Below are 11,094 nucleotides of genomic sequence, written 5' to 3' on the forward strand. Positions count from 1 at the left end.
AATGTCATGTGGATATGTTTTTGCCAGATTTACTTTGTTCACTAAGTACCACTTTTGTAACCGTAACCTATGACTCTTTTAGGTTCTGTGCAATGTGTGTATTTAGCTGAAAGGTAAAGTTCTGTACATTCATACTGCATGTGTAACAGTAAATTTCAGTATAGTCATGTAAAAGGCCTGAATATATCGAGCTGTGTTATTCCCATGGGGGGAGAAAGAGAGCATGTGTGTGTGAGAGAGTGAGTTGAAAATCGCTAAAGAGGAAAAGAAGAGACTCTGCCACATGAGATGATAACACATACGCAAGCAAACACACACACACCTACACCTACACAAACACAGCCGTTTTCCACACATTTTTCGTCCTCGACAACTAGACAAATGGTCTCCCGTGTTTAGAGAGCCTAATGAACCTTTTTAGCCCACCATGCCTGTCATCTTATTCATTGGCCTGCACACCTCACATCTCCAGTATCAGATCAGAGAGCAGGAGGAACGAGGGATGGATTGAATTATCGATGGATGGAACAATTACCAGTTGTTTCCGTGTATTCATGTGTGATTGTGTGCACTTTGTGCATCAACTTTGTCTCATATTTTTCCTCATAAAATTCCTAAAATTGTTTGTGCATATTTAAAATAATATATATTTAAATAATATAATCATGTATAGACATTAAGGTATAAAAATAAATCATTTAATTGAAATGTCATTTAAACATTAATATTAATATTTATAATATTAATATTACTGTATATAATTTTTATATTGTCATATTATAAATTATATTATTAAATACAATTATAAATGATGTACTAGTGGTAGTTTTAAAAATAATATATTTTAATAATGATTCTTATCTTATATTTTAATCATATAATAATAATATTAATTTATATACATAATATATTATCAAAATAAAAATTATTATTAAGTCTCATGAATAAATATATGCTAAAATAATAGTAATATTTTATAAATAGTAATATATGCTAAAATAATAATAGAAATATATATTATATAAAATACAAAGTGAATAAAATAACTCTCATATAATGTGTTTTTGATGAGAATTTTTTTGAAATCACACTGAGGTCATTATGATTAAGCTTATAAACTCATCACATTTGTGATTTTCTTCCCGTGGGTTCGTAAACAGTGTGTGTGGTCCATGTGGAAGCAAATAAACACATTTCTCACGCTCATTGCCAGAAGAAAGCAGCGCAGAGTGAGGATCGCTTACACTGACCTCTGAGCAGTTAAGTAGGTCAGAAAGCATGGCCAAATCTGGACGTTTAAATGTGTTGCTCTGGATAACGCTAACCTCAAGCCAACACTTACAATAAAATCATCCTGCAATTTCACTTTCTCAAACATACTCGCACAATCACTGACAAAACACAGACATGAATAAGCAAACACGCATACTAGGCTCCAGGGGTCTGCAGTGATCTCTCTTGCACTCTCCGGCCCCTGCGTTTCGCACAGAGAGACGCTTGACCCCGCTGAGAGGGCCATGAGAAAGACCCAGGTGACGTGACAGGCATTTCCTCCTCCAGAGGAAAAATGACGGACCTGTCCTCCTCTGACCCCTCGGACTCCAAACAAACCATGACAGCCCTTAACCCGGCCCGCTGTGGACATGTTTCCTGAGCTCAGAGGGTCAGTGCTGCATCCCTGCTCTCCTCCCTCCTCCACGAGCGCCTCTAAAGCACACTGACATTTTAAAGTGAAGGCATTAACATGTCAGGTCTGAGTAACGGTGGCAGACGCACGGCCAAAGGTCTGCTCAAGGTAATTAAAGGCAAACAGGAAGTGTCTGAACTGTGAAACTGAATGTTTGGTTTTGCTGAAACAGACATTTATCTGGAAATGATGTAAATATTGAGGATTCCGTGTCAATAACCTCAGTGATTATCAGTTATTCGGCACAAACTATGATTATGGAAATATGATTATGGTTATCTTTACAAAGTTTTTCCATTGGATGAATGTGCATACAGTGGGACTAGGGATAGTACTGCCTTTAATTTAAAATTTAGAGAGAAAAAAAACAAATGATAAATGTTTACTGTAATGTTCTCAATAGACTATATATGTTTTTATTTTTTTATTTTATAATGTACACGTATTTATGTATTTGCTGATAAATGGCTTAAAATGTTTATTTAGTGATTTTTATAACCAACATTTCAACCAAACAGCCATTATGATTAATACTAAAGTATGCAACAAAATACAGTACAATCAATCAAGGCTTATTTTCCTCACTGTTATTCACTAAATGAGCACCAAGGAAAAACAATATAAAAGCATTTTTGTCAACACTCTTATACTCAGATGTCACAGCAAGAAATTGTGACACAGACTTCAGGACATGTAATGGCCAAATAAAAAGCGCATTAAAATCATCACAATATATAATCAAAATCAAGAAGCCCCTCAGCGATATGTGTAGCCACGTTTGAACAAATCAGCAAGTCATAAAGAATTTATAGAAACCATGATTTACATTTTCCTTCTTTGACTGATCTAAATGACTGAACGTTCTCAAAATCTACCCTGGGCTGAATCCTGTAATCTCCTGATTTCTTCTTTGTTCTTGTGCTTTTTCTAGGCAAGCAGTTCTGGGTGTTCAAGGACACAATGCTACAGCCTGGCTACCCGCAGGACATCTCAATGTTTGGAAACGGCATGCCAGCGCAGAGTATAGAGACAGCCGTCTGGTGGGAGGACGTGGCCAAGACCTACTTCTTCAAAGGAGATAGGTATGTATATATATATAAATTTTATGATAATTTTTATATATATTAACATTATATATATTTTTTTTTATATATTACAATTTTTTATTATTTTTTTTCTTTATGTCCATTGTTCATTCAGAATATAAATTATGTTTTAAACCAACATAAACTGACAAATACTGTACTGTAATATTTGTAATATCATTTATAATTTACTGTAATTTCTTATTATGTAATCTTCCAATCTAGTTTAAGTTGTTGGCCATTTTAACAAGGTTTTTATTCCAAACTTGAAAATTCAGTTAAAATTTTAATCATTTGCTCACTCTCATGTCCTTTCAAACCCTTAAGACTTGCTTTTTTCTATTCGGGATGCTTTTGAACTGAAAGAATGACATAAAAACTCTGCAAAAATTATCTATATGACCCTGTACTATATTCCAAGTCTTTTGAAGTCATACAATAGCTGTGTGTGAGGAACACACCAATATTTAACTTACCTTCTGCTTTGGCTTTCAAATTTAATGCATGATAAAACTTGAAATATTGTGCACAAATCACATGGACCACTTTTATGGTGACAAAACATTCATTTCAAGCCAACTAAAGGCCCGTTCACACCAAGAACGATAACTATATTAGCATCCACACCAGCGGACGATATCGTCTGTTTATTCCAAGTGCACACTCATCTGCCGCTTTAAATTCTCGAGCTCGTTATAGCAGGATTGATTCTGATTGGCTGTCAATGTTTAAATCGTTCATCAGTTGCACAAGAACACAGCTCTGAAAGGTTGTGCAGGACGAGTGTGAATGTCTCTGGCAGAAGCTCTCTGGGTGGGGACGTCTTGCATGAGTTCAGTCCGTAGCTGCAAGCGCGCAGGTCGACAGCCACGCATATGCCATCTGTACCCAGCCCCGCTGCCAGGTTTGCCCGTGGACACAGGCGCTCATCTGAGCGTGAAGGGTGGATTGATAATCCAGGGAAATTGTTGGGCTATCCACACTCTGATAGTGATTGTGGGCTTTCTTTCAGCCCTGTCTCTGCACGTTACCCAAAAGGCCTCTGTGGGCGAGACAGAGTCAAAAAAATTGACCCTAATTATGTGTCATCATGGCCAGCTGATCATGGGGAGATGGGAAAGGATAGCATTTTTTTCCTCCGCTCTAGTCAAGTTTTAATGCTGGTATCGATGTTACGATAACCCGTGGTCTTACGATAAGCCTTTCAGATCACACTTTTTAGATCACACTGAGCCCCTCTTCCAGTCTGGAACATTTTTATTTCCAGGATTTAGAATCTTTATTCACCAGCTTTAGTGTAGAGTGACAGGAAATATATATTTTTTTTTTATTAGTTTTTTATACATATGTCTACATAGTTTTTATTCATTTTTATTTTAGTTTAAATTATTTTAGTACATTAAGTTAAACTAAATTAAATTGAGAATTATTGCCTTGGCAACTACTATAGCTGCAAAAAAAAAAATATATGTTTTTATATATGTCAGATAAAGTTTATAGATTTTGTTTTAGTTAATAGCCCTGAATTAATTAAAATGCTACAAGTGAATTTAGGCATCACTATATTATAATGTTCAGTATGAAAAATAGATATTCACTTTGAGATTTGTTAAAGATTATATTTAAGTGAGCGTTTGATGTCCGCAAATGTAATTAAAAATGTAAAAATAGGTGGAAACTAACATGCACAATTAAATATCCAATATAAATATAAAAACAACTTACAAATGTCTCCCGTGTCAATGCTTTGCAGGTTTCACTTACTTCTACAAGGACAAAGAGTACTGGAAGTTCAACAACCACAGGCTGCGGGTGGAGCCCGGCTACCCTCGCTCCATCCTCAAAGACTTCATGGGATGCGACATCACGCCCATTGACCCCGACATGCAGCCGACAGAGGACGAAGACGTTGTGATTAAACTGGACAATGAAGCCAGCACGGTCAAAGTCATCGCCATCGTCATTCCCTGCGTCCTGGCGCTCTGCCTGCTGGTGTTGATCTACACCGTCTTTCAGTTCAAGAGGAAGGGGACGCCCCGACACATACTGTACTGCAAACGCTCCATGCAGGAGTGGGTGTGAGTCACACGGCCACAAGACACGGTGGTGTAAACACCCTAAACTTGCTGACTTTGGCTCTCGACCTGCGTCTCACTCAAGGAGAACAGCGAGGGCCTTTGCTTTGATTCCCCCCTCCAGGAGACGAGGGGTGCATTTCCCTCCAAAACTCCCTTCTCTTGTCCCATTGGCCCCGGTGCACCCGCTGTAGGAGGCTTGCGGGATTGCAAGGATCCCACGGTGCATTGCACCGTCCAGTGCCACTGTTTGACGTGGAAATCGCTGATTGCTATACCTTTAGGTTTTACAAGTGCACGCTGAAAATTGAACAAATTTACGAAAATGTCGCAGGAGTCAGATTTTTTTTTTTTTACTTTCCGAATTTTCGCTTGGCTCCAATCTATTTATTTTTGAACAGAAATATTTACGATTCCCTTTAAAGCATCCCAAACCAAATAAAGACTCCAAAGAGGATCTTTTTTCTTCTTTTTACAATTTTTTTTTTTTTTTCTCCACTCCCTGCTCTAAATATTTTGCTATGATATGTAGTGGGGAAAGTTTTGACTGTTGTGGCAGTCTGTCTCAAAAACAGGGGCCAAATTATTCTGCAATATTTTTAATAGCCTTAATTATGGATTGTGTTTGCTTTTGTTTTAGTTTATTTGTTTGTTTTTGAGCACCGCTTTGTTTGTCCTGTCAGAACAGCAGTGCAATATTGCTTTGCACCCTTTGAGATCGATTTGAGACCTCAGTTTCGCCAGGGGCTGCACTGCCGCTGGAACGGGGCGGGACTCCTTAACCTCTGCCTAACATATCAGTCAAAACAGAGGGAAGACCGAGCTACTGCAACAATGAATACTTTATTGTGTTTTTTTCCGTTCGACGGTAGAATTGCAACAGCAAAGGAAGTGCTTAACCGTATATCGTGCTTTATGCTCACTCGTTTGGTCGTGTTTACACGGACAGAGATTTGAGAATTTTTTTTTTCCCTTTTTCCAAAAGGTTGCTGTTCAAGACAGAGCATGTCATCTCCTTCGGACTGCCTTTAGGTCTGGATGGGATCCTAGAACCTTGACGTATGAACCAGAACCACCGGAGCAACTCAGGACAGCGCTTGATTCAAAGTGTATGCAAGCCTTCACATCCAGTCCTGTGTCTTTATTATCAACCGAGAAGAGAATCAAGGATATATCATGTAACGTTTCACCATTGCTTGTGATCGGAAGTTTCTGCAATAGGATCGGACGATTTTTTTAACGGAGTCAGAACTTTCAGTTGGGTCATGTCTTGCAGTCTGACTCTAGATCAATCCTTTGCATCGAACGGATGTTTGAACATACAGTTATTTGCTTGCATTAGCGTTTTTTTACGTTTGTTTAATTTTATTTTTTTTGGGTGCATTCGAAATGGTCTTAACCTCAACTTTAAAGTGGTACTTAAAGTGCTAAGCTGTCATCCGGCACGTTTCCTTTAGATGCGAGAAGAAGAAAAAAACGTACGTGATCTGAAGGAAACGATATGCGTGTTTTTGGCAAGCAGTGTTTGAATGTGTGTCTGTATTGATGCTAGATTTTTTTTTCATTGTTTTAAGAAAAAAAGGAAAAAATGGGACATTCTTCAAATTCATGTACTTCATGACTCGGTTTGGGACGAACCGTCCTGACAGACTTAATAAATTAATCAGTATATGATTAAAATGCCTTTTAGCGCTTTGTTCACATTTACTATACATGCATATTCAATCTGGGAAAATATAAACATCTACTCTTTCAACTAACAGAAATACCATGGTAATACCATAGTATTTTAGTGTGGTAATCATTTAGTAGTACCACAGAATATATCAAAACACTATGGTATTACCATGATACTGCTGCAGTACTTTTCTTTCTTTCTTTTACTTACAAAAATGTACCATGTACCATGGTATTTTGGACATATTTATCATAGTACTACAATGGTATTTGAACATGGTACTATGATACTACTATAGTATTTTGGACATTTTACCATGGTATTACCATGGTGTTTTGAACATGGAACCATGGTAATATGGTATTTTGGACAAATTACCATGACATTTGAACATGGTACCATGATACTACTGTGGTATTTTGAACATGACACCATGGTACTATGAAAACTACTATGGTATATTAGAAATTTTACCATGTTACTACCATGGTATTGAACATGGTACCATGGTATTTTGGACATTTTACCATGCCGTTTGATCATGATACCATGATACTTCTATGGTAATTTGATCATTTTACCATGGGACTGGTATTTTGAACATGGTACCATGATATTACTATGGCATTTACTATTCTGGACATGGTACTACCATGGCATTGAACATTGTACCATGGTATTTTGGACATTTTATCATGGCAATACCTTGGTATTCTAATTATGTACCATTGTATTAAGAATATGTACCATGTTCTTGGAAATACCATGAAGTACCATGTAAATACAATGACACATGAATTCCAGTACCATGGTATATTTCAAAAGTACCATAGTCTTCCTCTCTAATGTACCATAGGGTTCTGTCCTCTCTCTTTCTCACTGTGTGTGTATGTACGCATTCGCATGAGTGTATCTGAACGTTTCCCAGAATCCCAGCAGATCAAACAAAAGTCAGCTTTAAACAGATGAGATGAAACGGCAATCATTAAATAATACAGAAAATCGAGTATCATAAAGGTGGTGTGTATCCTGTGGTTATATTTAGCTAGTATGATAAGAATCAGAGCATAACATATGAGATGGCGTTGGGCAGAGGCATTCAGAACTCGCCAAGTGCAAAAGTAAACAGAGACAGCCGGGGCCAATGCTCATTCTGATTGGCTGTCGGAGCGCTGGCATGGCGGATGAGGTCAGGTTGGGCATCCAATTGCCATCTATGTTCCAATTCAAATCTAGCTCAGCAAAATGACTGCGACCATGGTTACTGCGAGCATAACGGCTGAGATGAGAGATTAAAGCGTTAAATGATCCGAATTACTGTCTGTGACTGTTTCAAACGTTAATCACTCTAAACCGACCAGCAATGTTGCTAATAGGGATGTGCAAAACTACATATTTTCAAATTCAAGTACTCGGTGGGTCGTCTGAATGACTAGTCGACTAGTTAGGATCAAACGTAAGGCCGAAAATGTCTGACTGCATGTACACTACCGTTCAAAAGTCTTGGGTTGATAAGATTTTTTTTGTAATGTTTATCACCAAGGCTGCATTTATATGATAAAAAAATACAGTAAAAACTGTATTTTGAAATATTATTACATTTTAAGATTTGTAATTATTTGTTAAAATAATTTCTATTTAAATATATATTAAAATGTAATTTATTCCGGTTATGCAAAGGTGAATTTTCAGCATCATTACTCCAGTCTTCAGTGTCACATGATCCTTCAGAAATCATTCTAATATGCTGATTTGATGCTGAAGAAACATTTCTTATTATTATCAATGCTGAAAACCATTGTGCTGCTTAAAATAATTTTGTGGCAATGGTGAGAATTTTTTCAGAATACTTCAATGAAAAGGAAATTCAAAAGAACATCTATTTGAAACAGAAAACTTGTGTGACATTATAAATGTCTTTACTGTCACTTTTGATCAAATTAATAGGGAAGCCACAGAATAAAAATAAATAAATAAATAAAAAGATAATTGCAACTTTTTATTTTTATTCTGAGACAAACTCAGAATTGCAAGAAATTGTGAGATAAAAAGTTGCAATTACTTTTATTTATTCTGCGGTGCAAAACAAAAAACGGAATTGTGAGATATAAACTCAAAATTGAGAGAGAAATTTTGGAATTCCAAGTTTATATTTCACAATTTAGACTTTTTCCTCAAAATTGCAAGAAACAGTCCAAATTATGATATATAAACTCCGAATTGAGAAAAAGTCAATTGTGAGATAAACAGTTTCAAATGACATTTTTTATTTGATTTTTTTTTTTTTATTCAGTGGTGTAAACAAACTTTTGAATGGTAGTGTAAAATAATACAATCACCTGACTAATTTTCTTAAAAGTGGTGAATTAGTTTTTCGATGGAATCAGTGGTGAAATAAATGCGATTAAAGATGCAACTCCTCAGAGAGAGCATTTTATCATGCTGAAAATTTAAATTAAAATGATCGTGCTAAAACTCAGTGTTCTAAAAATGTTCACTAAGAAGTTGTGTCTCTCAATCTTACTATTTGAACTCATTTTTGGATGTGTAGTCGACTAGTTGATCATGCTGTGAGAACAAATGTCTCTAAGAAGCTAATCTGTCGTTGTGTGTTTGGTGGAAGAACAGTGAGTCTGGTCTCTCTCTGAACGTTTTCTGTCTAACTGACAGAACTTGTGGTGCTAACTGGACCTACACTGGTGAGCGTCATCCTGTAATCTTTTGGTGCTGTTATTATTTTAGACATTATGGATTTACACTTGATTTGATGATGGTCCGTGCAGGAGTAACGTATTCACTCTCATGTAGCACTAGTCGTGATGGTGCATGGATTCGTAGTTTAGCGTGTTAAAGGCTCGCGTATATTTCCTGTGTTCTGTCAGGTGTCAAAGGTCGAGCCGCCCATCGGCTACATGTTGGTGCTAGACCCTGATTCATGTTTACAGTTTCTGTAACTTTAGCAAAGATGTGGTTTTCTGTTTGCTTTGCAACATTTATTCTCCAGACTAACGTATCAGTTCCTCCAACTCATTAGCATCTTTGCTAATCTCAAGTCATCCTCATTGTCATGTGTATCGTCTTGCCATCCTGATTATGTTAAACGATTCCAAATGAAGGAAGCAAACGAAGTCTGAAAAACGTTTATACTTTTTCATTCTGTCTGTATCCCTGTATTTGTGATGTATCTGTTGACGATCCATTTCATTGATCAATAAACTCATTTGAACATATTTCCCCTGAGCATTTTTGTGTTCATCTACCTGTACCATCATCATGTTTCCTCATTTTCAGTCCATTGTGGTTGATTCATTATGGATCATTCCTAGTCCAAACATCATTCAACTACTGCTGCACTTTCAGAGCTGTGCTAACATAAATGGGAAAAACTAAAACTAAGCTAAAATACATTTTCATGACTCCAAAATTAAGTAAAATAAAAATCACAAATTAATAATAAAAAAAAAATGTTAAAATAAATGTTGTTTACTATTAAAATAAAAACTAAATACAGTATGCAGAATCTAGGAAACTGGATTATAGTGTAAACATAACGATAGACGTAACGATAATGTAACAATAATTAAACTAAATAAAAAAAATTGACAAATAAAATTCAATTCAAAAACTAAATTCCAAACTATAAAAAGCTTTATATTAGAACAAAAATATAAGTATAAAACATTTATTTAAAAAACTGCATCAGATTATAAACAGGTTATAGCATAAAACGAACTGTAAAATAAACTATAAAAACGAATTGACAAATAAAAACTAAATTCAAAACTATAATATATTTTATATGAAAACATAAAATATAAGCATAAAACATTTACGCAAAAAATGGTGCAAAAATATTCACACAAATAAAAGAAATATACCGGATCTAGAAAACTAAAACTGATTATAGCATAACTAACTATAACTGAACTAAAATTAACTGACAAATAAAAGAGAAGTAAAAACTACATAAAAAAATTTAAAAACCACAAAATTTTTATATTCCAAAAAAATAAACAAATATACAAAAACTAGAAAACTGAAAAGAAAACAAAACTAAAACAGATTACGGTGTAAAAACTAATGATAAACTAAAATAAAAAACAAATGTCAAATAAAATAGAAAACAAAAATAAATTCTAAACTATAAAGCATTTTATATACATTTTATAATGCGTAAAAGTATAAAATCTTTGCACAGAAAATACTTCAATAATATTCAGACACACAGAAGTAATACTTCTGAATAAAAATTTTAAAAAATGAAGAAAATAAGCTTGTCAAGATGTTGCCAAATCATTTCAAAGGCATTTTTATGAAAAGGTTCTATTTCGTAATGTAAGCAACGGACTTAAATAGGCTGTAAATATGTTGCTGTAATTACAAAGTCCTTTTAATTAAAGCGCTTAGTGTTCTTTTAAATAACATTATATATGAGATTTTGCAAACATTGATACATAATGTCTTTATGAGTGTCTCCAGGCAAATGTGCATGGATGCAGCCCAGCTAGGAGCCACAACTGCAGTGAGAGCTCATTATCCTCATTAGTCGGACTGCTAAAGTGATTCGAA

General features: G+C 35.3%; 1 protein-coding gene across 1 annotated transcript in view; it reads left to right on the forward strand.

Moving 5' to 3' along the window:
* mmp16a (matrix metallopeptidase 16a (membrane-inserted)) overlaps positions 1–6,521 on the forward strand; it is a 56,912-nt gene extending 50,391 nt beyond the window's left edge. The window contains exons 8-10 of the mRNA XM_016471936.1: positions 2,619–2,769; positions 3,564–3,676; positions 4,526–6,521. Of these exons, the coding sequence (XP_016327422.1) occupies positions 2,619–2,769; positions 3,564–3,676; positions 4,526–4,854 (593 nt within the window). The 3' untranslated portion in view covers positions 4,855–6,521. The remainder of the gene's footprint in view (positions 1–2,618; positions 2,770–3,563; positions 3,677–4,525) is intronic.
* Positions 6,522–11,094: the final 4,573 nt, after the last annotated feature.

Source organism: Sinocyclocheilus anshuiensis, unplaced genomic scaffold (genome assembly GCF_001515605.1).
Source record: "Sinocyclocheilus anshuiensis isolate Anshui unplaced genomic scaffold, SAMN03320099.WGS_v1.1 scaffold392, whole genome shotgun sequence".
Lineage (NCBI taxonomy): Eukaryota > Metazoa > Chordata > Actinopteri > Cypriniformes > Cyprinidae > Sinocyclocheilus > Sinocyclocheilus anshuiensis.